We start from the raw sequence: 26,575 nt of genomic DNA, 5'->3' as shown, positions 1-26,575 counted from the left end.
ACGGCTGCGCCCCACCCGTGACCCCGCACAGGGAAAATCCTGCCCCCCATTCCCACGCCCCCCCCACGCCCCCTGCCTCGCTGTGTGGCCCCAGCCCCACCCCAGGCTGTCCCCCCCCCCCGCCTCCCACCCGTGTCCGCGGGCTGTGCCCCGCCGTGACCCCGCACACGGACCGTGGGAAAGTGCACAGTCACGTGCTTCCCCCCCCGCCCCCCCGAGACACATTTCACGCCGTGACCGCGGTCCCGGGCCGCTGCGCAGTGCGCCTGCGCAATGCAGGGGGTGGGCGGAGCGAACCGGGGGTATGCCCGCGCAGGCGCACTGCGGCGAGACGGGGCGCGGAGCTACGCGAGCGTGTCAGCCAGTCTGGCGCATGCGCATTGGGGCGAGGCGGGACGGCGCAGGTGCGGGGGGAGCGGCGCGCGCAGGCGCAGTGGGTCGCGAGGCTCCATGTCGCGACGGGCCTTGCGGCGACTGAGGGGCGAGCAGCGGGGTCAGGAGGAGCCGGGCCTGGGCGAGCTGGGCCTGGACCCCGGTCCTGAGCGTGGCCAGGAGGCTCCGTCGTCAGCCGCCGCCAGGAGGGGATGCCGCGGGCCGGTCCGCACCGGCGTCAGCAACCTCTTCGAGCTGGTGAGGGGGTGACAGCTCCGGGGAGAGGGGGGGCCTGGGGGTGGCCCTGAGGGGGACTGGGGGGGCAGTGACTGAGGGGGATTGGGGGCAAGTGGGGGGGCAGTGACTGAGGGGGATTGGGGGAGACTGGGAGAAACTGGGGGGGCAGTGACTGAGGGGGATTGGGGGAGACTGGGAGAAACTGGGGGGCAGTGACTGAGGGGGACTGGCGGGGACTGGGAGAAACTGGGGGGCAGTGACTAAGGGGGATTGGGGGAGACTGGGAGAAACTGGGGGGCAGTGACTGAGAGGGGTGACAGCGACGCAGGGGATGGTGGCTGGGTGGGGGTGACTGAGGTGACAGTTTGTGGGGTCAGTGACTGGGACCGAGGGGTTTGGGGGGGAAGGGGTGACTGGGGGGATGTGAACTGGGGGGGTAGGAGAGAGAGGGAGCTGGGGTGAGAAGGGGGTGTAGGGAGGGCTGGGGGGGGCAGCGCCTGGGGCTGAACTGGTAGGGAATTGGGGGTGCTGGGTGTTGTCAGAGCTGGGCCTGGGTATTGGGGTGCTCAAACAGTGGGTGAAACTGGTTTTAGGAACATTCCTGCCACCTTCCCAGCCCTGCGAGATCCCGGTGCTGGAGGTCAGGGGTCAGCCGGGTCCTGAGGGCACAGATGGGTCCTTGGGGTGACAGAGCCTGCTCCCTCCTCTCTGGGCACCTTGGCCAGCCCCAGCGGTTCCCTCTCCTTCCCTGAGGCTTGGCTGTGTGCATGTAGGCAAGGCTGCTTTTGGAGGCTCTTCCCAAGGAAGAGCAGAGTCCAGATAGGGCCGTGCTTTTTCTGCCGGCAGTGCTGTGCAGTGGATGCGTTGTTGTGCTCCCCTCCAGTGAGTTGGTGGGTGCAGGGCTGTTTCAGGCACCTGCGGGGCGACCCATTTTAAACAAGGGGTCGTCCCCATCCATCCGCTGGAGAAGCCAGTTGGACTGAGCCCCGTGCTGCTTCTGTGACATTTTTTCTCTTCCCTTTGCAGGTTGGAGCTGAACAGATCAGATCCCTGGGGAATTCTGTCCCCCAGGTGCAGGGGAGGGCAGGGCACAGCCCCTCAATGGCTGTTTCTGCAGCTTGTCCATCTGTTTGTGCAGATCACTGCCGAGGAGTCGGAGGATGACCCACCGTCCAGAGAGGAGCGAGCAGATGCCCGGCTCAGCAAGCGGGCTGCAGCAGGAGGGAAGAACGAAGGGGCTGTAACTGAAGGCGATGGGCAGAGAGATGAGGAGGAAGCAGAGCAGCTGGACCAAACGGTAACTAAACCGTGGTATCTAGTGATGATGGCGGTCGCCGTGGGTTGTGGTTTAACCCCAGCCGGCAGCGAAGCACCTCACAGCTGCTTGTTTGCTTCCTCCCAGTGGGGTGGGGGAGAGAATCAGAAGAGTAAAAGTGAGAAAAGTCGTGGGCTGAGAAAAAGACAGTTTAATAGGTAAAGCAAAAGCTGCGCACGAGCAAAGCAAACCAAAGAATTAATTCCCAACTTCCCATGGCAGGCAGGTGTTCAGCCATCCGCAGGAAAGCCGGGCTCCATCATGTAATGGTGACTTGGGAAGACAAACGCCGTCACTCCAAACATCCACCCTTTCTTCTTCTTCCCCCAGCTTTACATGCTGAGCATGACGCCATATGGTACGGAATATCTCTTTGGTCATTTGGGGCCTGGTGTCCTGGCCACGTCCCCCCCAACTCCTTGTGCACCCCCAGCTACTCACTGGTGGGGTGGTGTGAGGAGCACAAAAGGCCTTGACTGTGTGTAAGCACTGCTCAGCAGGAACAAAAATGTCCCTGTGTTACCAACGCTGTTTCCAGCACAAATCCAAACCACAGCCCCACACTAGCTACTGTGAAGAAAATGAACTCTGTCCCGTCCAAAACCCGCACAGCGTGCGAGGCACAGAGAGGTTTCTTATCTCCCTGCGTGCGCTGAGGAGCTTTGTGGTGACAGACAAGGGCGTTTCTTGTCCCTTGCACCTGGGTTTTGTCAGAGGCTGAGGAGGTGAGCCTCAGGGGAGGGACACACGGAGGGAGCTTAAACCCAGGGGCTTGGGGATCTGGAGGAGAATGAGCAGTTTGGGTTTGTGCCTGGGATCTGGGGAGATGTTACAGCCGTGGAGGGGAGGATCCTGAGGAGAATCTTGTGCTGAGGTCAGGCAAAGCACATGGGATTCTGAAACAGAGATTGCTTCTCTGCTCCCTTTGCTGTACATTTAATCGAGCTCTGCACCGTACGTGGGGCTGGGTTGGCAGGTAAATGCTCAGTGAGGTGTTTGCTTTGGAGCAGGTGATGTGAAGACTCCAAGCAATGTAAACTAAATATTGAACTTATTCTTTCCTGGAGCATGTTGTAGTTTCGCGTTCAGATCCCCTCTGTGGTCTGTGTCAGCTCTGAAGTGTCTCCTTGCAGAACTCCTGCAGAAGCACATAAGGAAAGGGGCATTTTAATTAACAATTGGACATTGCAAGTCTAGTCCATATCTCACTGGAGACGAGGGTGGGGAGGAGCGAAGGGGGATCGGCCCCCTGGCCTCACCCGTTGGGGCTCAGCGTTTGGGCTGCGTGCCCGTGGGTTTGGGGAGGAGCAGAGACCACCGTGTGCGTGGTCCAGCCGTGCTGGTGGCCTCAGCCAGCCCAGGAATGGCTTGGGAATGCTCGGGATGTGCGGCGTGAGCTCTGCTCGACCGGTCCCTGCACGAGTGGAGGCTCCAGCCAGCCCTGACCCGGTGAATTTGCTGCGTAAACACTGCAGGGAGCACCTGCTGCTTCTCTCAGGCCTTCCCAGGTAGAAACGTGGGAGCCCTTGGCGGGCGTCTCCTCGCCGTTTGGTACATCCAAATCAGGGCTGCACGTTCCCCTGGTTCTGAAACCAGCTCGGGAGCCGTGGGCTTGTTCTGGTAACACTGGTACTGGCTGTATGACCTGTGTAGATCCTGGAAATGCAGTTTTCAGCTCTGTATGCCCTGGGGAAGAGCTAGCATGGACAGCAGCGTGCCTGTTGTGTTAGGGAATGCCAGACGGCGTTGGGAGCTGAAGTGACTGCGTTGGCGGCGAGAGGCGTTTGTATTGCGTGGTGCTTTTGGGCAGCTCTTGGTTTCTGTGGAAGTCAGAGTGACTTGTGAAACTGTCATGCTCACTAGAAAGACGGAAATAAAGTTTACTCGAGGGAGTAAAGTAGGGCTGAAACGTTTCTGCACCTGGCATATCTAAGCTGTTTCTTGTCTGGTTTTGTAGTCTCGGACATTGATAGGGAAGTCAGCTGAGATTTAACCCTTGCATTTGTAAACCTTTGGTGCTTTCCTCCGTTTTTCTCCTTGTGTCTTAATTTCCGCTGGCTGACAAACTTGAAAGGATGAATATGGGCTTCAGTGAAGGCTCTCCTGGTGTGCTGATCCCTGTGGGAAATGCTCCTCTCCCTGTGGAGCTTTCATCCCTGCAGCCCGTGGGCATCCTCTGACAGCTGTTCTGTTTCTCTTTGCAGCCTGCGTTGAGTAATAAGCCACGAAAGAAAAAAAAGAAAAGGAAAACCAAGAAAACTTCAGTAGGGGAGACTCTGGTAGGTCTGCATTTGCTCTGGGAGTTAGTGGCTGTGCTTGTTTCTGCATTGGGGTTGACAAAGTGGCTACCCTGAGGTGGTTGCTGAAAAGGTTTTGAGGTAAAAGCATTCCTTTTTGCATTGTACTCATTTAAAATTACGAAATGGCATCAGCAGCTTTTGACTGTGGTCCTTGAAGCAGCTGGGACTGGCGCAGCTCTGCTGCAGATGCTTAGAGCTGAAATCCTCACAGCGGCATCTTCTTTCATCTGTGCTTCGAGGCTTTGCACGGGAGGGGGTGCTGTATGAGAAATTTTGCATTTTCATTATATTTTCCTTGCCCTACTTCGGTAGCTTTCCCGGCTCCGCAGAGCCATACAGAGCTCTTGCTGCCAGCTGTCGTTCGCATTCCCTTCTCCTCCGTGCATGGCCACAAACCTTCCCTGTAGTTTGCTGTCCGATAGCCAAATGCCGATGGGAAGATCTGCTAGCGTGTTATCAGGAAAGGTGCTGCCAAGCGCTCTTCCCGCAGGACCTGCTGCGTCCCCTTGGTGATGAGGGGAGCAAGGGGACAGTGATTCTCTCTAGGCTGTCTGCCCCCAAGGAAGGGAGCTTGAAGTGAGAAATTTATCCAGTGCCTGTGTTTGTTGTGGATAAAACTAAGACAGAAATGTGTACGCTTGAATATATTTTACCTACTTGAGCTAGGCTGGGAGACTAAATGGATTACAATCGTTGGTCTTTTAAATTCAATAGAAATAAAGTTCAAGTGGGAGCTAGTTTTCTGCTAAGGTTTAAGAGTCTCAGCTATTCATTCAGGGGAGATCCTTGGCTAAACATCCTGACCCCCAGCGTGCTGACGTGCTGAACGGGTGAGCCGTCGCTCCGGTGTAGGTGCCCAGCTGGCCGCCGCCTCCCTGGGAATTCAGCTGGGCGAGCTCAGAGCAAGTTACTGAGGCAGAAAACCCGGCCAAAGAGCCCGTTTCCTTTCCCAGTCCAAGAATAACGAGCAATAGGGTGTCATCTGCCAGTTGCAGCCTCGAGGGAGACTTAATACCCAGAACCAGGCAGTTTGATTTGCTCGCTAGAGATAATACTAGCTTTGTTCAAGCGCTTGAATGCAAAGCATGTTATAAACTTTTCATGTATCCACTCCACGCGGAGTGGCTATATTTAGCTGGAAAAGGCAAGCTCACAGTGCTATTTGGGTGTCGTGAATGGAATTCCGTGTTCCACCCACGTACATCATGAGGAGGATGTGAAACGGCCGCATAAGGAATGCGTCACTTGCTATTTGTAGGGAAAAATAGAGGAAAATCAGGATAAAAGTGTTATACAACTGTTGAGCGTGCACTGCTGGTTATAGCCTTCTGGTTGTTAGAAGATGGGTCACAGCGGTAACTTAATGTTTCTGCCGAAAGCAGACAGTAAAAGCCGATTATTGAAATATTTATTAAAATCAGCCCCCCAACATTTCATGATATTATAGGGATTGCAGTATAAATAAACTAGGGAAAGCCCAGCGAAGGCTGGGTGGGAAGGGGCAGACCAGAGACCAGGCACACGCAGACCTGTGTTGGGCTGGAAGGGACTCCCGTGGCCAGCTCTTGCTCGTGCTGGATATATTCTGCTGGCATGTTGGCATTCGTGATGGTGTAAGGAGCAACTTCACGCTAGCGTGATGCCTCAAGCGAGCGGAGAACAGCAGCCAGCCCTTTCAGGGAGTGGTGGGACAGGGAAGGCAGGCTCTGGGGGGAATTCCTGAGGGAATAAAGGGCACTGGGTGCAGAGCAGGCGGCCTCAATAAGCTCTGTAATAACTGCCTTGTCTTTTGCGTGTGCATATTTTAAGGAAGACAACGACCTGGAAGACATCGACAGCCTGCTGGAGAAGATTGAGGATACCAATGGGCTGTCACAGCAGACCCAGAGTGGAATAATCGCTGACAACAGGCCTCTGCTCTACGTAGAGCACAGGTAGTGCTTGCTTTCCTCCAGGGTTTTGGCTGTGCCAGGGCTACCTGTTCCCCTGAGGAAGGGAGATGGGGGCCTCCCAGTGTGATCTGGTTGTGAATTCAGGATCTTGCTTGGAAGGAGTTGTGGTAGCAGTTGTGCACCACCCCGTTTCTAACCGTTGCTCTTGGAGCCGTGTTCGGTTTTAGCAGTGACGGTATTCTCTGCTGTCCTGCCTGGCTTGAGTGGGCGTCTGGGCCAGGTTAACCTCCAGAGGTGCCTTCCAGCCTAAAACACTCCGCGACTCTGTAGGAGAACCTCTGCAGAGCTGCTGGCAGCCCTGGGCCATAACGCTTTGCAGTCGCACTGTCCTGGCTGGGTGACCGGGTGCTGTGAGCAGCAGGCCCCCGTACAGCATGTGCCGTCCTCTGAGGAGGGCTGAGCAGTGCCAGGAGCTAATTTCACCGGGAGAACTGGTTAGACTTGTCTAACCTTTCCCTCGTGTCACCATTGACAAAGTGGACTAATTGTGTCCAAGAGCTGAGGAATGAGTCGGCCTCAGACTGGAGACTGTTGGGAATGGGCTGGCTGCTGGGTCCAGCGTGGTGCGGAGCCCTGGGCTGGTGCAGACACTGTCAGCTCCTCCTGCTTCTGGAGAAAACGTTTAAACTTGTAGCTGGGATGACTTAACCAGTCCGGGTTTTGAAACATCAAAACTGAGTCTAGGCTGGTGGGTGCTCGGTTCTAGCACAGCCTGTTCGGGGACGCTTCAGTAAATCAGGGATGTTTGTTTATCCAGAGGTGGTTTTAAGCCTCAATGGCATCTCTGGTCAAGTAAACGTCGTTCAGAAACCTCTGAGAGCCGGATAATCTCTGAGCAGGTGAGGGTTGGCGGTGCTGGATCTCAGCCTTCCTGCTCCCTCTCTTCAAGCCCTGCTCGCTGGATGGCAGAGAGAAACCCCTCTCAGATAACGCCTCCGTTCTCTGTGCCAAACGTTAGATCAAGAAAACTGTAGGTGGTGTCGTGCTTTGATACAAGATCTTTGTATTAAAAAAAAGTATTTTAATCTTTGCCAGTCTCCATGCAGGGATTATGGTGCTTGCCCCGAATTGCTGCCAGTGCTAGACTTGGCAGCGGGGATCTCGTGTTTTCCGGGCATGCCTACCCCAAGCGTGCGCTCCTGAATGGCAGCGGAATATCCCAGAGGAAGCTCCAGCTGCCCTGGAGAGGGCAGCAGCAGTATTCCCCAGCTCTGTGCTGTTTAGGAGCAGAGCATGAAGGAAGCAGGTTTCCATGCCTCCTGTTCTGACCGGGTTTAGTCTTTGTGTGTTGTGTCAGATTTGGGGGGGGGACAGGACAGTTTGGGGGCTTGGCCAGAGCCAGTTCAAGCTACAGAGCACTTGGCGGTGATGAAAAGGACTCGAGTGTGAGACTTTGGGCCATGTTTAACTGACAGTAGCTTTTCTTTCTTGTTTAAACCTTCTCAGAAACTTGAATCCAGAGAACGAGTTGAAAAGATACTTCGGGGCTCGTGCTGTTCTTGGTGATCAGAGGTTAGTCCAGCATTTAATATTAAACCCTTTCAGAGTCCAAGTCAGTGTGTCCATCCCTCCCTTGGTATGGCTTACTAAGCTCGCAGTGCCACACCGGGGCAGGGAACTGGGGCACCTGAACGTGTTCAGGGTGTCTTGTTCATTTATCAGTCACTTTTTGGGACAGGAGAATATTTTTTTGTGATGTGCATGAGGCGGGGGAGTAAGCATTTGCTTTTTCTTCTATTGATTTCCCCTGTCATTTACTGTCAAATGCCCTTCTAAAGTCCTTTCACTCAAATTCATAGAATATAGACTCTTGGATTTTTTTCTCTTCCTCCAGCATTTGTTGCTCATTGCTGTTCCAAAGTCTGTAATGTCTGTGTTAGAGCGGACCCTGAATACTGTGCAGGGGGTCTTGCTTTCAGGGGCCCAGGGAACCCGCCACTCCTTGGGTGTGAGGTCTCTGTGCAGTTACCCATTGCACTGTGGCCGGTGTGATCCAGAAATCCCTGCTTTCCTGAGCTGCTTGAAAAACGCACACCTGAGAAGGGTGTAAGCCCAGAGCAGTGATGGTGGAAGCGAAAGCTTTCTCCGAGACGGTCTGTGGAAGAATATTTAGTGCTTGAGGAAAGAGAAGTAGTCCCTTACTGGGGAGACAAGACTTTCTTAGCATAGCCTTGATTTCTGAATTCCTCCTGCCCTGAACCAATAAATTGGTTACGTTTGTGAGTACGGCTTAAACTAAATCGGTTGACATTTGAAGGCACTGCTGGGAAGAGAGATGAGTCAGAGGGATGTGGGGCTCTCTTAATTGGACCTGGGAAGCTGTTTGAAGCAGAGGCAGCTGAGGACTTGGCAGGAATAAAAACGGGGGAGAGAAGCTATTGAAGTGGAAATGCTGGAGGCACCGGTTGGCCCAAAGAGGACTGGTTCAAGTAAGCCAGAGCCTGAGCCAAGGTATGTTGTGTCTTGAAGGCAAGCATGGTGAAGCTCTGGGCAAAAGCTCCGTGCGGCAGGGCTGCAGCTGGGGACGAAGTTGGATGTCTTTTTCCCTGAATCATCCTTTTTCTGGCTGGTGTTAGCCCTCCTCGTTCTGTTAGTACAGAGAAACTGTGACCCGTCGTGGTTTATTTCCTCAGGCCGAGGCAAAGGCAGCGCCAGAGTGTCCGCGGCACGTGGCTGACGACTCCCAAGGACACCTGGCCGCGCTACAGCAAGACAGGTGAGGTTTTCAGTGCCGCCTCCAGAAGTGCCGTGCTGCCGCTCGCGGACGGGGCATGTCAGTCCCGTGCCCGCGTTGGCACAGACGGCTGCTCCTGCCAGCCCGGCTTTCTGAGAGCCTCTGCATGTGGAAACTGGAGCTGCTTTTGTCAGCTGCCAGGCCCAGGCTTCATGCTGGCTGATGCAGAAAGGGGACTGCTCATCAGCTGATGAAAATAGCTCCTTTCTCACCAGGGAGAGCTCTGTCCTGTTGTATCTTAGTGTTTGAGCTTTTTTTTCCCCTGGAGGCAGCAGGTGATGAGTACTTCCCTTCTTAACAGCAGTGTCGCTGGATAACGAGAAATATCCATGGGGAGAGCGAGCTGCCTGGGCTTCTCGGGTGGGTTTCAGACTGTGACTCATGAGAGGGAGGGAAAGGAGTGAAATTCTCTGGGGGTTTCTGAATACACATCTGGGTTTGGACCCAATGAGGTGAATGGGCTTTCCGTGTGATAAGGAAATGGAAGTGGTTTTCTTGCTGCTGCGCTCGCAGCAGTGGTACCCATGTCTGCCCTGCACCCTCTAGGTATTGCCATGCAGCTGGTGGAAACCCGGAGGGGAGTGCAATACTTCACATTCAAGCACCATCGCGAGTACCAGCAAGTGCAGTTCAAGTTCTTGGACGCTGTAGAGTCCATGGACCCCAACAACATTGTGGTACGTTGTGAAATTGGGTTGCCCGCGCTGTTACCTCCTGCGGCCCTGCGGCCCCTTTCTCTGGCAGGGGAGGTGGGCTGACACATCGCAGTCTTGTTTCGGGGAGTAGAGCCCTGTGCCCCCCTTTGCGTGGGGCGAGCTGGCGTTGCTTGCTCAGCTCTGCATTCACCTCGTTCGTAAGATAAGTGATTGCCTTGGTGCTAACGAGGGGCGGTGGCTGGTGGCCGAGCCTCCGTGGCTCTGCCCGAGAGCATGCCAGGTAGCCGTCTGGAAGAGGAGCCTGAAGGAACCGAGCGTGTGGCTGAAAGGATGGGAATAAAGCTCCCTTGTCTCAGCTCTTCAGCTGGGAAAGGGAAAATACTGTATAAACCCATCTTTAAATGGGAATCTAATAGCTGTTCTATTTATAAACTCTTGCATGGATGAAAAATGTGTCTTTTCTTGGTATTTCAGCAAAACAGTCTTTGTGTCGTAAGTTCTTCATGCTTGTCCAAGCTCATTAAACTGTATGGTAACATTTATAGTTGGTAGTGACAAGCAACAGTAAAATTGCTCTGCACCGTACTGAACCATAATTGAGGTATTTTTGCTCTCAAAACCCTGGCCACGTGAGCTCAGATACGTGCCCTGGAGAAGTTTCTTAAAGAGGCCATTGTCGACTAAATAAAGTTTACTTCCTTCTGCTTTCCCACCCTCTGTGCACGGCCGCTGCTCTCTCCAGCTCATCAGTTCTGCCCGCTGAGGGATTCGCATTAAATGATGCAAAGTAATTCCTGTGCAGCAGTGACCAACCTGAGATCCAGCGTCCTAAGGACAGCTCAAACACGGTCTCACGCGGCTGTGCAGAGCAGGACGGGTTTTCCGTGGTATGTTTTAGTCCTTGTGCTCTGTCCCTGTTAAGCAGGTCTGGCTATGTTTGAAGATATTCCTGCCACTTTTAGTCTTTCAATTTTCCGTTAAGGGTAAAATCAAATGGGGGTTTGTGATGCCAGAAGTATTTCAAACCCCCAAGCAGTTTGTCAGCCACGGTTTCACCTAGCTGGAGCCCAGATCTGCCTTGCTGCTGTGGTTTCAGCACGCAAAACATGATTTTTTGGGAGGGTCCTGCTCAGTGAGTGTTTTTCTGTTCTTGCCAGTGGGTTAAGGGTTTTGCTGGTGAAGTTGCAAGCGCACAAACAGCGCTTTTTCCCATCACACTGACTGTAAGTGCTCCATCCCTTCCAAAAAGAGGGACTAGAAGGGCAAAGGTGCTGGGCTGGGACAGCCTAGGGCATAAAGGCTTTGTTCTGTAGGTGGGCACGCTGGCCACCGCCCTGCAGAAGTACAGCTGATGGAGCTTCTAAAGTCATATTTTTTCAGTTTTGGGGGAAAAAAAATCTCAAACTTTGAGGAGATTTGGAGTAGATTCAAGTATTTCCACGTTGAAACCAGATTTTGGGTACTTGGAGAAAGTAGCCCATTTATAATACAGTTAGTGAATGCAGAGGGTTTTGAGGTGTCATTAAACTTCTATTCCGAAGCCTGGAAAAAAATATTTTTAATCTGTTACCATTCAGGAGCTGGATCCTGGAATTGTCACAGATGTGTTAAAACATCCTCTCTGTACCCAGAGGAAGCAAAAGCCTGAATCGAGTGCTCAGAATTGTTAAGGGATAGAGACTAAAACAAAAATGTCATTATGCCCGCTTCTTGACTATTGTGCACAGCTCTGGGCCCGCACCTTCAATCGGGTATGGTGGAGCTGGGAGAGATTCAGAGGAGGACAGCAGAGATGATCAAAGGCCTGGCACGGCCTCTGCGCTGGAAAAGCTGGGTCAGCTGGGAAGGAGGTGCCTGAGGGAAGCTGCGATCCAGGGCTCAGATCCTGTGTGGGGTGGGAAGGGATCTCCTTGCTGTCCTCGCCCGCACGGGGATGAAGCTGGCAGATTGGGATGAAAGGAGGTTCTTCGCACATTCTTCGCGTTGTGCGCTTAAGCGGTGGTTTGCCGTATCGCAGAGCTGGAGTGCTGGGAAGGTACCTGGGTCAGTAAGCGAACAAATTCACTGGAGGAGATGCCATTAATATTGATGGCATCTCTGAGAGTGGGGGTCACTGAACCCCTAAAGGTTGGCAGCTTCGAGTGTGCTGGGAGCCATCACGTGTGCCCAGCTTCGTCCCCTCTTTCCTAGATGTCTGCTCTGGAGGCAGGGCCAGATGAACCTCTACCCTGACCCAGCGTGACTGTTCTTGGCTTCTTTTGACCCATAGTTTCAGCCTTTCGCGTGAGGTGCGTCCCCAGCCTTGCGCTACAGCCCGAGCACTGGCTCCCTGATGGTGCGGAACAGGATTCCTTCACCTTCAGACCCGGGGCCAAGAACAGCCCCTCTCAGCGCGGTGTTGGGGCACTGGCCTCCGTGCCGTGCTCACAGGGCTTGCCTGGTAGGCAGAGAAACCCGTCATCTGTGCCATCCTGTAATCAAGCTCATGCTCTTCTGTAGCCGCTGCTCGAGGCACTGGAGCCGTACCACGTGGACTCCCTCCTGCAGCTCAGCGACGTGTGCCGGATGCAGGAGAACCAGGAGATGGCCCGTGACCTTGTAGGTAAGAGCTGAAGCGAGGAGCGGATGTCCTGGCGCGAATCGGTAACCAAGGGCTTTCAGTTCAGGTTTGGTTTTGTTTAAGCAGAGGAGTAGCACACCAGAAGGGTTGGTTTGGCTCCGTGTCTGTGACTCTGGGCCTTACATGATCCTGCAGGCCAGCAGCTTCTGCTGGAGGCTTTTAAATAGAGCCGGACATGTTTGGGGCAAAGCACGTTGGTGTTCGCCTTCAAAACAAACGGCAGGATTGTCTGGACGTGCAGGGTCTCACCTGTAGACGCCCCATGCAGGAGGAGGGTTTGATTTAGTAGCTACCCAGGCCCTGTGGTGCGAGGGGCTGCTGCAGGAAGCCCGTGCCCCCTCCGGGGAGCCTGCCTGCACGCGGCGGGTCAGCATGCCGGGCTCTGCCCCTCGGGGCACTGCAGGAGGCACCCGGGGATGGCACGATCTAATGCCCGCAGAAGGGGACAAGGCTCGCTTGCCTGGGACCACGCAGTCTGAAGTAGCTTTGTGCCTTGCCAGGCTGCGAACAGGCTTATTTCATGGCCTGTGGGTGCCAGAGCTCTCAATTATCGATGTCTTCTGGGCTAAACGGACTGGCATTTTGCGAGCGGTGGGACCGCGTGGCGTGCTGGGGCAGTGGTGTGCCGTGACGCTGTCCTTGCTGTCTGCAGAGCAGGCGCTGTACAGCCTGGAGTGCTCCTTCCACCCCGTCTTCAGTCTCACCAGTGGGACCTGCAGGCTGGACTACCGGCGGCCGGAGAACAGGTAGGCAGCACTCCTGCCCGTCCCACATCTGCCAGAGAGCCGTCGCGGCGTGCCCTGGCCTACTTTTGGACACAGAGACCCAGATTCACAGTATCTGCTGCATCATCCGCGCCGGCGAGCGGCGGCAGGGGGACCTTGAATGTCCCTTTCTGTCAGAACGGGCTCTGCTGCTGGGTGAGGGTGCCCCTCAGCAAGACAACAGTGGGGGTCCTGAGATGGGTGCTGGGGTGCAGGCAGCTCCTGCACCAAGCTTTCTTGGCAAAGCATCCTCTTTCCAGAGGAATTTCTTATTAACCGTTCCTCCCTGTCACATCCTTCTCATGTGATGAGTACCCCATAGCCCAAAATGGCACTTTTGTCACAAAAATACTCACTGCGTGTTTACGGCTTGTGCTTGCTCGCTTGTGTGCTGCCTGCCCGGCCTTCATCCCCAGCACTCAGCTCTTTATGTAACGACAGCTCTGCAGTTGCGGGGAAAGGTGACTTTATTCTGGGGATTTTCCAGTCAGCTGGCCCAAGTCATCCCTCCCAAACTGCCGTACCTGGAGCTTGCTCGGACTTCCAGTACCTGCTCACTGATGGGCTTCATGCCGCCTGGGACCTGAAGGCTGCAATCTGTATCTCGCCCGATTTGGGTGTTAGTCCTCCCCCTGTACGCATCGTGCAGATGCTGCGTCGCCGTCCCTGTGCGGCTGGGCGGGCTGGGACCGGGTGGGAAGCAGGCTGGGGAGGTGCTTGTTTCTCTTGTCCCGAGGTCTGCAAGAGCACGAGGCTGAGGGGCCGTGGGGAGCAGGGATGGAGCAGGCTGCGGGCTTGCTGTCACTATACTTGCACAAAGAGATTAAAAAAAAAAAAAAAAACCAAAACCAAGACATGGGAACATGGGGGTGCTGCGGCCCCCCGTGCCACGCCAGGCTGGGTTCCCTGGACCCCCCTGGCTGCGCAGCAGTGCTGACGCTGAGGGAAGAAGAGCTGGGGCTGACCGTGGCTCCCCGTTCTTGCTTCTCTCCAAACCTGGCTTCTAAAACGTGCTCCCGTTCCCCACGCAGGGCGTTCTTCCTGGCTCTCTTCAAGCACCTGATGCTCCTGGAGAAGAGAGGCTGTCCCCGGACAGCCCTGGAGTTCTGCAAGCTGATTCTGAGGTAGGTGCCCCCGCCGAGGACTGCACCCCCTTCCCTGCGGGATGGGGCAGGGTGTCTCAGGGGAACGCTCCTCGAACAACACACCGAGCCTAACCGGGCCGGGATAAAAACCCCAGAGGCATCCTACTGCTCCCAGGCTCAGCCAGGGCTTCTTTCCGCTCCTTGTAGATGCGATATCACAGGTTAGCTTTGAGCACGTGCTGCTGTGGAGAGAGGTGATTGTTGAGGAGGAGGCTTGAACAGAGGGACCCGGCTGGCCCTTGCTTTCGACTGCGGAGCTGTGGGCCTGGCCGGTCTCTGTGCTGTACAACCGTGGCTTCGGGCTGCTCGGTTTGTGGCCGTTGGTCCTCCTCTCCGCTTGCTGAGTCACGGAAGCTCTGGATGCTACTGGGAAAGTCTTGTTTGACTTAGAAATGAGGACAGCTGCTTCAGCTTCTGCAACACTGATTTTGTTTCCTCCCTCCGCAGCCTTGATCCAGAGAACGACCCGCTGTGTGTGCTGCTGCTGATCGATTTTCTGTCCCTCCGAGCTAGAGAATACACCTTCCTGACCCGCATGTTCCAGGAGTGGGAGGTGAGTCGCCAGCAGGCGAGAGAGGGGGCAGAGAGGGGAGAGCTGGTTCCTGGGGCTCTCCCCACCTTGGCTGGGCATCCCAAAATCATTGGAACGACCCGTAAAGGCTAGGGTGTTTGTTGTTGTAGTCCTGGTACCCTGCAAACAATCGTACAAACTGCAAATTGCTCGCTCAGTTGTGGGGGCACCAAGCCAGCGGCTGGAAAGTAATTTAATCCAGCAAGCGAGAAACCCCACCCTGCATGCAGCCCAGCCACATCGAGATCGTTCTGCATAGCATCATTTCTCAGTAAATCTGTCTCTCTGATCCTGCAGAGTCACCGGAATTTGTCCCAGCTGCCCAATTTTGCCTTCTCGGTGCCGCTGGCCTATTTCTTCCTGAGCCAGCAGGAGGAGCGCTCGGAGCTGGAGCTAAGCCAAGCCCGGGAGAAAGCCGCCCGGCTCATCCAGCTCGCGTTGATCATGTTCCCAAGCGGTAAGTCTGTCCCCACCGGTAAGTCCATCCCCGCAGGCTTTGTCACTGTCTTCGTCTGTGAGAGCGAAGGCTGCGTTCCAGGCAGCCAAACGCAGAGGCGGCAGTTTGCCTGTGGGTTGCAAATGGCTTTCGCCTCTGTCCGTGGGAGAGGGGAGCCCTGACTCAGAGGGTGACGCAGCTCGTGCAGACCAGCAGAGTCCGAGCGTCTGGCGTGGTGGCAGTGGTGGCAATCGGCCTTCCCGCCCCACGACAGAGCCGGCGAGAGAACGGTGGAGCCAGGCAGGGCTCCCTCCCCGTGTTGGGAAGAGATCGGCCGCTGTTCTCCCTGCTGTGCACCTTCCTTGGAGCGGCTGATGCCCCTTTGTTAGGGATGGTCATAGGTTTGCAAGCAGGGCTGTGGAAAGCAAGCTGTCTGACTTTCTTCTGCAGTTCTCATGCCGCTGTTGGATCACTGCAGTGTGCAGCCCGATGCCAGGGTGGCATCCCATTCCTTTTTTGGGCTGAATGCTCAGATAAGGTAAGCTCTGGAGATGTTCTGAGTAAAAAGAAGGAATTGATTTTGCCAGTAGCTGGGTTTCTGCTTGCTCAGGCAGCTAATGGAGTTACAAAGCTGCGGAGTAGAAGCTCAGGCAGCTAATGGAGTTACACATTTGGTTTTCCTGAGTAGGCTGTTGGGTGCTTTGATAATGGATTCCCGTAATGGCCACGAGATCGTGCCAATAGACCCACCTCACCTTGATGCGGATAGGTCAGAAGTTCACAGCGAAGCTTGTTAGTGCAGGCAGTAAGAGAAAACAACGTGTGTGCTCTCAGGGCAGGCTGTCTCCTGCCAGTCTGGATTTCCCTGACACGTGGTCCTCTTAAACACGCGAATGGTCTCCCCCTCAGGTCAAGGCAGCGTTCGCTTTCATCTCCTGGCTATGCTTGTCCCAAAAATAGGTGGAAGCAGAAAAACTGGTGAAGTTAGATGGAAGTAGTGAAGCAGGGAGCCTCCGGTTCCTCTCTCTGTGTTCTCACACCCAAGCACAGTGCAGAGACGAGCCCTTGCAGCCAGCACAGGGACCTGCGGGCGGGAAGGAGGAGGTTGCTGTGAAATAACAACTGTCTCCCGTAGCCAGCCCCCTGCCTTGAACCAGCTGACGTCCCTCTATGTGGGAAGGACTCATTCCCTGTGGAAGGACCCGGCCGTCATGGCGTGGCTGGAGACCAACGTCCACGAGGTGTTGGCCGTGGTGGATGCCCGGGACCCGCTGGTGGAGGAGTGTGAGCACAAGTGAGTGTGGCAGGCGGAGGCGAGCGGCTCTCGAATGAGGCGTGGGTGCTGAAACATGGGGACAGAGCGGGCCGGGGGGCTCTGCGGATGAGAGAGGGGCTCTGTCCTGGGCTGCAGCGGCGCTGGGGCTTGCTCAGAGCCCTGTGACCGCCGATCTGATGGCAGCTGCTGATACCAAGGATCACGCTGCGGGGCCAGGAAGGCAGAGGCTCTTCCTCCATGCTTTGCGGAAGCGTGAATTAAGAGCTGTAGCTTTGCTCGCTGGGGAGCGTGGGCTGCGCTGGCTTCCCCCAGCCTCGGCCGTGGCGTGTGCCCTGGAAACTGCCCGGGAGCGCGGAGGGGTTGCTGCTGGGCAGGGACGGCCACACGGCTCGCAGGCGTTTACTGCACAGGGAGGGTGAGTGCTCAGAAACACCTTCCAGCCTGAGAAGCAGGAGAGAGAGGCGTTAGGTCTCATCCTAAACCAAAAGCTAGTTTGCTCTGCTGACCCGCAGAGGAACAGGGCCGGCGAGATAGATGAGCGCAGTGTCCCTGAGCTGTTCTGCTCTTTCATCTGAGGTCAGCGGCTGCCAAGTGACTTTGGCTTCACTGTAGGCCAGCTCCGTCTGGCACGGCCAGGGATGGAGCTGACGACGTCCCTAGAGAAACAGAAATGGAAAGCTGGCGCTGCTGAGGTGTGCTCGGTGTGATCCTCTGTCCCCCTCCCCACTTTAGGAGGAAGACGCGGTACCAGAGCGCACCCAGGAATATCTACCGGCACATCATCCTCTCGGAGATGAAGGAGGCCATGGCAGCTCTGCCTCTGGTGAGGGGCCTGAGAGGGCACGATGGCACTCGCGTCCCTGCGGCACCTCTTAAACCCCAGCCACCGGCAAGAAACATCGGCCTGACCACGACGTGGCCCCCCGGCGTGCACGGCTTCCTGGGGCGGCACACAGGGGCGCACCGGGCTGCGCCTGGCGCCCGGCTCTCTTGCGTTCCCCGAGACTAAGGGCTTTCTGGCTGCCCTGACCGCTCCCGTGCCTCAGCGTTCGCTGCTGCTGGCGATGCGGCCTTCACGCCTTCTTTCTTCTCTCCCCACGCAGGAGGTGACCTCGCAGCCTGTGATGGGGTTCGACCCCCTACCTCCTCTGGACTCCATCATTTCCTACACCAGACCAGAAAGGTACCTTCTCCGCCCCTCGTTTCTGCGCCGGCACGGCGGGTGCCTTCCTGGCGCACGCCCCCTCGGCCCCGGGTGCACGTGGGTGCTCGGAGCCGACGTCCTCCTCCCCCTCGGAGGAAGAGCGGCCTGGTTTGTGGCGCTCGCCGACAGGCAGAGCGTACAGGCAGAGCATACAGGCAGGACTCGTCCTGCCGCTTTGCCTTGGTGGTCACCGTCGGAGACAGCGGCGGCTGTTCGCAGCCATTAAGGCAAAGGCCACTGAAAAACTTTGGCTGTTGCTTAACGGAGGTAGTTTGGGATAAATACAGGTTTAAGCGCAGCCGGCCGTGGTGCGCGCACACCATTGAGGTGAAGCCCGTACGTGTCTTACGCCGGCTTGGAGCAGACCGGGCAGTGCTTTTAACGACCGCTTTGCCCAGAGGTTGGCGAGCCGCTGGCTGCCTGGGGTCAGAACTCCCTGAGAATCCCCCGATTCCTGATTCTGGGGGGGCCGTGTGTCGCTCCGCACAGCGTGGTTCTCTCCAGCACCTCTGCGCCGTCTCGGCCCCAGCGAGAGGTCGAGCACCAAGCTGCCCCCCTAACTGTGGTGTGACTTTTGTCTTTCAGAACGAATCATCCATCCAACGAAAGCACTTTATCTCTCTTCTTCCAGTCGCTGTTGCCAAATTTTAACTTGCAGGTACGTGCGGTTGGCTGCCGCGGGCAGATCAGAGCAGACTTTTGCTGTGGGTACACAGAAGTCTCCGCTGCACGGTGTTTCTGCAAAGGGAGTGGCTCTTGGCGTATGCAGTGTGTAAACGTCAGGTTGCAGAGCAGCCTGATGCTTTTTTGGCAAGCGGCATTGTCTCTTCTCCCTGCCTGCCGCAGACAGGCAAGGCAGCTCCCTGCCCGTCCCTTCCAGCTCCCCTCTCTTGCAGGGGAACATCAGGCACAACCGGGAGGAGGAGGCTGGAGCAGGGCAGGACCTTAACCAGGGGGTGAACCGGCTCATGGCAGCCATGCAGGACATGCTGGCGAACATCCAGTTCCAGGAACCCCCCCGAGACGACAATCCCGAAGCCGACGGGGACTGGGACTGAGCCGAGAGCGCGCGTCTTTCCCCCCCCTCCCCGTGCTCCTCTGTAATCCCCCCAATAAAGTCACACAAACCAGAGGCACCCGCTCTGGCTGCGGCGAACGGGCCCTGTCCCACCGGGGAGGGGGGGGTGTCCTGTCACCGCGGGCACCTTTTGCAGCTCTCGGCGGGGGGCGAGGGCTGTCTGAACGTGGCGGAGCTGATCTACGGCAGCTGTCCCTCGGCCCCAAGTCAGCTTCGTCCCCTTTGGCCCCACTTAACTGCCCCCTTCCCCTGCCCACTCCTCTCCCGCGTCTTCCGTTTAATGTCCAGAGGGCTTTTTTGCCCTCTCCTGCAGTTCCTGAGCCTCCCACAGCCTCTTTCCCTCCAACAAAACGCTCCGGGACCTTCCAGCTGGCTGCCAGCTTGGGGGTCCCCGCTCCAGCGTGGTCCCTCAGGCTGCGGAGGAACAAGGGGCTCCATGGGAACAGAAATTCCCCCTTTGGTTTTTTTTTTTTTCCCCTCTCCATCCCTTTTTTTCCCCCTATATTTTCACAGAGCAGACCCAGGAATGAGGTCAGCTGCACTCAAACCCTTAGCTCATCCTTGCTGCCCGTAAAGCTTTTATTTTTTTTTACTTCCCCCCCCTCGTTTTCTGCTGTGTAACGATGTATACATAGCTCTAATGCTGAGCCAGGTTGCAATGCCCGGAATAAATCCTTTCCTTTTTCTGCAGCGTCTGCTGCGTCCCTTCCCCGGGGAACTGGCAGGGATGGAGGTCGGGGCGCGTTGGGCTCAGCCCCGGGGTCTGCGCTTCAGCGCAGACCCCGGGGCTGAGCCCAACGCGCCCCGACCTCCATCCCCGCTGACAAATCCCCCCCCCCCAAAAAAAAATCTCCCTGCACGGGACTCGCGTCTTGCTTGGATTTGCAGACTCGGCGTTTTTCTAGCTCTCTTCTCAAAGCCTCTGTTGATAAAGCTAAAAATTCACGGCACGTATCGGTGCGCTCTTTAGCCGGGAAACGGGGAGGGGGGAGCTGATGATTGTTGGTCCGGATTCCTCTTGCTTGTGTTTCCTTGGGGTGTTTTGCCGCTCCGGCTTGACGCATGACACGCGTTAGCCGTAACTCCCTGCCGTGCCGCCGCTCGGGGTGAACAAGGCACCGTGGCAACCTTGGACCTTATTCCCACCGCATCCAGCCGAGACGCTTTTCATCTGTTGCCGGAGTCGCGGGGTGCTCTGTGCCACGGGGAAAAGCTCCCGGCGCCCCGTGGGAAGGAACGGAAGCGGCTGGTGGGAATGACCATGGGATCCGTCTTTTTCATGAAGCCGTGAATGGTTCTTTGGCAGCTCAGCGGCTCCAGGCATCAACACCAACCCAAGGCACATGATGGTCAGATGGGTCCCACGTCCCCCCCAGCCTGCCCGGGCTCCCCCCCGGCGCTGGGGTTTGCCGGGTCGCAGGCACGGCATTGCGTTTAATCGCGCTTTCGATGATCCCTGTCAAACCCATCGTCCGCCCTGTGGCAAAACACCTTCCCCGGGGTTGGGCCAGGCGAGGCCAGTGGAGGGGACGGGGGTCCCGGCCCCACGTGCCGGGGCTGGGAAGGGCAGTTTGGCTCCTGCAGTGGGGAGGGTCCCACCGGGGTCCCCAAGGTACGGGGACACCCCGGGGCACATGGGCCTGCAGGACACACAGAACCCCCGAGACACACAGTCCCCCAGGGTGCAGGGATCCCCCCCAGGGCACACAGGACCCCAGGACGCTTGGGGACACCAAGGTCCACGGTCCCCAGGGCACAGAGGACCCCCATGGCACACAGCCCCCCAAGGTGCGCAGCTCCAGGGGTGTGTGGACCCCCCTGGGGCACGTGGGACCCCCGGGCGTGTGGTGACCCCAAGCGGTCGGGCTCCCCAGGGCCGTGCCGGGGGTCTGGCAGCCCTGGCCTGCGCGGCGGCTCCCATGGCTGACGGGGGTGCTGCTGTCATGCGGGTGCCCACCCTCCTCGGGAGGAGGAGCCGTGGGAGCCGGCTTTAAAGTGGGGCAGAGAAAGGGCCCTTTCTTCCCCGTCACCCTGGGCCGGCGAGCGCGTGGCCGCGGGACACCAGACAGGGCTGGCGAGGAGGGCGGCCGTGACACCGGGGGGGCACGGCGTCCCCGGCACGTCCCCGGGCAGCGGGACCCCCTGTCCCCAATTCCTCCGCGTCCCCTCGGCCTCGCTGCCGGGCGCCGCGGGAGCACCGGTGGGGCGGGCCAGGGGCTTGGGGGGTGCGCGGGCACTGCGGGGGGCCCCGGGGGCACGGCCTCCAGCCGGGGAGGCCCTGGGGCTGCGGTGGGGGCCATGTCGACGCTGGCACCCCTGCGCCTGCTGCGTGAACCCTGGAACGCCAGCGAGGGCAACCAGAGCAACACCACGGCCGGGGCCGGCGGCGCCTGGTGCCAGGGGCTCGACATCCCCAACGAGCTCTTCCTCACGTTGGGGCTGGTGAGCCTGGTGGAGAACCTGCTGGTGGTGGCCGCCATCCTGAAGAACAGGAACCTGCACTCGCCCATGTACTACTTCATCTGCTGCCTGGCCATCTCCGACATGCTGGTGAGCGTCAGCAACCTGGCGGAGACGCTCTTCATGCTGCTGATGGAGCACGGCGTGCTGGTGATCCGCGCCAGCATCGTCCGCCACATGAACAACGTCATCGACATGCTCATCTGCAGCTCCGTCGTGTCCTCCCTCTCCTTCCTGGGGGTCATCGCCGTGGACCGCTACATCACCATCTTCTGCGCCCTGCGCTACCACAGTATTATGACGTTGCAACGGGCCGTGGTGACCATGGTCAGCGTCTGGCTGGCCAGCACCATCTCCAGCACCGTCTTCATCACCTACTACCGCAGCAATGCCATCCTCCTCTGCCTCATCGGCTTCTTCCTCTTCATGCTGGTCCTCATGCTGGTGCTCTACATCCACATGTTCGCCCTGGCCCACCACCACCTCTGCAGCATCTCCAGCCAGCAGAAGCAGCCCGTCTACCGCAGCAGCAGCCTGAAGGGAGCCGTCACGCTCACCATCCTCCTGGGCGTCTTCTTCATCTGCTGGGGGCCCTTCTTCTTCCACCTCATCCTCATCGTCACCTGCCCCACCAACCCCTTCTGCACCTGCTTCTTCAGTTACTTCAACCTCTTCCTCATCCTCATCATCTGCAACTCGGTGGTTGACCCCCTCATCTATGCCTTCCGGAGCCAGGAGCTCCGGCGGACGCTGCGGGAGGTGGTGCTGTGCTCCTGGTAGGCAGCGGGAGTTGGGTAACGGCATGGCCGCCCCCGCCGTGGGACGGACGGACGGACGGACGGACGGGACAGGACACGCCGCGGGGGCGTCCCCCCACCGGCGCCCCGATCCGGGCTGACGGGCTCGCGGTACCCAATAAAGGTTCTTTGCAGTGATGCTGTGGCTGGTACCGCCGTGCGGCCCGCGGGTGGGGGGGGCGGCCCTTCCCGGCCCCACCGTTTATTCGAAGCTCAATCGCTCCCGGTTGCCGCTGTCGGGCCGCGGCCGCCTGCACCGGCCCCGGGGCCGGGGGGGGGAACCGGCGGGGACCGGGAGGGCCCGGCGGGGCGTCGGAGCAGCCCCGGGTGCGGGACGGCGGGAGGCCGGTCCCCGTTTTGGGGGGGGGGCGGGCAGCCACGGCCGCCCCCGGACAAAGGGTCCCCTCGCCGCCGCCTTTGTTCTCGGGCCGCGCCCGCCACCGCCCGCCCCGGCCCCGCGGGGGCTCCTGGCGCCCGGGCCCCCCCAGAACGGCTGTCCCTGTCCCCGTCCCCCTCCGTCCCTGTCCCCGCCACCCCCCGCGACGCGATGCGGGTTGGGGTGCCCCCCCGCCGCCCCGGGATGCTCCCACCGTGCCTGGGTGGTCCCTGCCCCCCCCTCCCACCGCGGGTCCCGGGGGTCCCCCCGCGTGCCGGAGCGGGCGGGTCCCCTCCCCTCCCCCCCATGGGTGCGGGGGGTCCCCTCCCCCCCCCCCGTGCCCCCCACGGGTGCCGGGGGTCCCCGAGCCGGCGGGGCGGGGCGGGGCGGTGCCGGTGCCGCAGGGCTGTTGCAGCGTTGCGGCGGCGGCCGCCGATTGGCTGCGGAGCGGCGGTGACGTCAGCGCCCGGCCCGGTGCGGCGCGAGGCGCCTATAAAGGAGGCGGCGGTGGCGGGGCCGCCCCCCGCGCTCCCGGTGCCGCTCCGCTCCTGCTCCTGCTCCCGGTCCCGGTCCCGGTCCCGCTCCCATCCCGCTCCGGCCCGGCAGCACCATGAGGGAGATCGTCCACATCCAGGCGGGGCAATGCGGCAACCAGATCGGCGCCAAGGTAACGGCGGCCCCGCCCCGGCGCTGCGGAGAGGCGGACAAAGACACCCCCCCCCCCATCCCCGCCGTTCCTCCCCCCCCACCCAACCCCCCCACCTCCCGCCGCACCGGGCGGACAAAGGGCCCCGCCCCGCCCCCCCCCCTTTGTCCGGCCGCCGCCGCCCTTCAGCACCGCGGACAGCGCCCGCCCCGCCCCGCCGCCAGGGGGCGCCCGCCCCGCCCTGCCCGGGGGCTCCCCGCGTGTCCGTGTCCGCGCGTGTCCCCGTGTCCCCGCGTGTCCGTGTCCCCGCCCCCCCCCCCGCTGACCCTGTGCCCCCAGTTCTGGGAGGTGATCAGTGACGAGCACGGCATCGACCCCAGCGGCAACTACGTGGGTGACTCGGACCTGCAGCTGGAGCGCATCAGCGTCTACTACAATGAGGCCTCCTGTAAGTGACCCCCGGCCCCCCCGGGCACGGCAGCCCGGCACACCCACTCTGGGCGTGGAGGGGACCCCATCCTTCCCCCCCACACACCCCCCTGGTGCAAGGGGGACCAGATGTGTGCACCCAGCCCATGGGACCCTGTGTGTGTGTGGGGGGGGGGGGGGGCAGATACACGCGCCGGGCTCCATGGGGCCCTGCAGTGCTGGGGGGGGCAGGTACACATGCACCCAGCCCCGTGGGACCTTGTGGGCAGGGGGGCAGGGGGGCAGATGTGCACCCAGCCCCGTGGGACCTCACTGTGGGGGGGAGGGAGGGAGAAGTGTGCACCCGGTTCCATGGGGACCCCGTGGTTTTGGAGGGGGACACACACCCGACATGTGCACCCAGCCCCACAGGGACTCTGTGGTTTCGGGGGGGGGGAGGACACGCACACTCCCAGCCCCATGGGACCGTGGGGGTCGTGGGAGGGGGGCGCCCCTGGGGTGGGAGGGCACGGCAGGTCCCCTCCTGGCACAGGGTCTCTCGCAGCTCACAAGTACGTGCCTCGCGCCATCCTGGTGGACCTGGAGCCGGGGACGATGGACAGCGTGCGCTCGGGTGCCTTCGGCCACCTCTTCCGCCCTGACAACTTCATCTTCGGTAGGTCTCCGGGGAGGGGGACGCCGCCGCCCGGGTCCCCAGACCCCTCCCGGGCCGTCGCCGTCCCCACGGCGCTCGGCGGGTGCATCCCCACCTGCGCCGCGGGGCCCGGCACAGCCGGCACGCCGCCAAACCTTTGTGGTTTCCACTTCCCACCCCACCCTGGCTTCAGATCTTGCCGATGCCGCTGCCGGCAGCACCCATCCCCTCCCTGGCGTGGGTGCGGGGGGTGCCGGCGGCCATCGGGTGCCTCTTTTTTTTCCCCCCCCGGCAGGGCAGAGCGGAGCCGGGAACAACTGGGCCAAGGGACACTACACGGAGGGGGCCGAGCTGGTGGACTCGGTGCTGGACGTGGTACGGAAGGAGTGCGAGAACTGCGACTGCCTGCAGGGCTTCCAGCTGACCCACTCGCTGGGCGGCGGCACCGGCTCCGGCATGGGCACCCTCCTCATCAGCAAGGTGCGGGAGGAGTATCCCGACCGCATCATGAACACTTTCAGCGTGGTGCCGTCCCCCAAGGTGTCGGACACGGTGGTGGAACCCTACAACGCCACGCTCTCCATCCACCAGCTGGTGGAGAACACGGATGAGACCTACTGCATCGATAACGAAGCTCTCTATGACATCTGCTTCCGCACCCTCAAGCTGGCCACCCCCACCTACGGTGACCTCAACCACCTCGTCTCGGCCACCATGAGCGGCGTCACCACCTCCCTCCGCTTCCCTGGCCAACTCAACGCCGACCTCCGCAAGTTGGCCGTCAACATGGTGCCCTTCCCGCGTCTCCACTTCTTCATGCCGGGCTTCGCCCCGCTGACGGCCCGTGGTAGCCAGCAGTACCGTGCCCTCACCGTCCCCGAGCTCACCCAGCAGATGTTCGATGCCAAGAACATGATGGCCGCCTGCGACCCCCGCCACGGTCGCTACCTCACCGTGGCCACCGTCTTCCGGGGCCGCATGTCCATGAAGGAGGTGGACGAGCAGATGTTGGCCATCCAGAGCAAGAACAGCTCCTACTTCGTGGAGTGGATCCCCAACAACGTCAAGGTGGCCGTCTGCGACATCCCTCCCCGGGGGCTGAAGATGTCTTCCACCTTCATCGGCAACAGCACGGCCATCCAGGAGCTCTTCAAGCGCATCTCGGAGCAGTTCACGGCCATGTTCCGCCGCAAAGCCTTCCTCCACTGGTACACGGGCGAGGGGATGGACGAGATGGAGTTCACCGAGGCCGAGAGCAACATGAACGACCTGGTGTCCGAGTACCAGCAGTACCAGGACGCCACGGCCGAGGAGGAGGGCGAGATGTACGAGGACGACGAGGAGGAGTCGGAGGCGCAGGGCGCCAAGTGATGCCCGATGCCCCCCGCCGCCCGCAGCCCCTCCGGCTTCGTGCTGCCGCCCCCCAGCCGGGCTCCCCCCGCGCGCCCCTTCGGTGTCTCCTGGCCCTGTCCCCCCCTGAGCCGGCTCGGCCCCTCCTGCCCCCCCTCCTGCCTCCCCCCTTTTCGTTTTTTACTGGTTTGTGTCTATTTTTTTTGAATACTTAATAAATTTATTGCTGTCCAGGTACCACCCGTCTGCAGCTCCTGCGGGGGGGTGGAGGGGGGAATGGGGACTCTCTGCTGGGGGTGGCTTGGGGGGCTCTTCCCATTAAGGGGGACACTTGGGGACCCCACATGCCCAGGGCGGCCGTGCCCAAGCCCCGGTCCCCTCCCAGACAGTGCCTGTCCCCAGGGTGTCCCCTCGCCTCCCCACGCTGTGCCCCACACTGTCGTGCCCCATAGGGCCCCCACCCCACACGCGCCCCCTGGGGCTGGGGGTGCAGGTGCCACCTCACCTGGCTGCAGTGCCTGGGGGGGGGGCTGTGCCTTTGTCCCCACTGTCACCCTTCTCTGGGGGCGGGCTGCCCCCTCCCTGTGCCAGGACAGCGTTGGCCCCTTGTCCCCCCAGCTGAGGGGGGAGCACAGACCCCGGGGTGCTCCTTTAGCCCCCCAGGGCTGGGCATGTGCCTGGCTTTGGGGGGGTCCAGGGCACCCCCAGCCTGAACAGCCCTGAGCCCCCCCCAACTCCAGCCTGGGTCCTGGGCTGACCCCAGAGTGGGGGGCCAGGCTGTGCTGCTGTGGGGCTGCAGCCCCCCCCCCCCCGAGGCTGCTGCTCCAGCCCGGGGGGTCTCTGTACCCTTGGGGGGGAGGGGGGCTGAGGCCGGGGTGTGGGGGGATATGGGGGCTCTGGGACCAGGGCGCTGGGGGGCTGGGGCCAGGGTGCTATGGGGCTGGGGGGGCTGGGTGCTATGGGGGCTCTGGGGCCAGGGTGCTATGGGGCTGGGGGGGCTGGGGGCTCTGGGGCCAGGGCGCTATGGGGCTGGCGAGCTGTGCAGACAAGGGATTCCGGGGCTGGGGGCTCTGGGGCACGGTTACCGGGGGGGCAGGAGGGCCCAGGCGGGGGGTCGGGACGCCGCAGCCCCTCTGTCCCCGGCGCGGCCCCGCCCGGGCGTGGTGCGGTGCGGTGCGGTCCGCCGGCCGGCAGGGGGCGGCAGCGCGGCGGAGCGGGGCGGG

General features: G+C 59.9%; 3 protein-coding genes across 3 annotated transcripts in view; all 3 read left to right on the top strand.

The window, feature by feature from the left end:
- Nucleotides 1-399: 399 nt before the first annotated feature.
- TCF25 (transcription factor 25) lies at nt 400-18,714 on the top strand. Its single transcript, XM_054840791.1, has 18 exons — nt 400-630; nt 1,748-1,906; nt 4,129-4,203; nt 6,034-6,158; nt 7,623-7,688; nt 8,810-8,892; nt 9,457-9,587; nt 12,066-12,168; nt 12,839-12,932; nt 13,982-14,074; nt 14,543-14,648; nt 14,964-15,123; nt 15,553-15,640; nt 16,238-16,396; nt 17,111-17,201; nt 17,482-17,561; nt 18,168-18,240; nt 18,479-18,714. The coding sequence occupies exons 1-18, from the start codon at nt 451-453 to the stop codon at nt 18,638-18,640; spliced, it is 2,028 nt and encodes a 675-aa protein (XP_054696766.1). The 5' UTR covers nt 400-450; the 3' UTR covers nt 18,641-18,714.
- Nucleotides 18,715-20,943: 2,229 nt separating this feature from the next.
- On the top strand, nt 20,944-25,589 carry TUBB3 (tubulin beta 3 class III). The gene is made up of 5 exons (XM_054840987.1): nt 20,944-21,896; nt 22,792-22,960; nt 23,279-23,387; nt 23,913-24,023; nt 24,298-25,589. Exons 1-5 carry the CDS (start codon nt 20,959-20,961, stop codon nt 25,371-25,373), a joined length of 2,403 nt encoding a protein of 800 aa, XP_054696962.1. The 5' UTR covers nt 20,944-20,958; the 3' UTR covers nt 25,374-25,589.
- Nucleotides 25,590-26,565: 976 nt separating this feature from the next.
- The window catches only part of UTP4 (UTP4 small subunit processome component), a 75,610-nt gene continuing 75,600 nt past the window's right edge, over nt 26,566-26,575 (top strand). The window contains exon 1 of the mRNA XM_054840924.1: nt 26,566-26,572. The gene's annotated coding sequence lies outside the window, so the exon portion shown is untranslated. The remainder of the gene's footprint in view (nt 26,573-26,575) is intronic.

The sequence above is a fragment of the Grus americana genome, chromosome 13 (genome assembly GCF_028858705.1).
Source record: "Grus americana isolate bGruAme1 chromosome 13, bGruAme1.mat, whole genome shotgun sequence".
NCBI classification, from domain to species: domain Eukaryota; kingdom Metazoa; phylum Chordata; class Aves; order Gruiformes; family Gruidae; genus Grus; species Grus americana.
The sequence above is the reverse complement of the archived record's forward strand: the minus strand, read 5'-3'. Positions and strand labels throughout refer to the sequence as shown.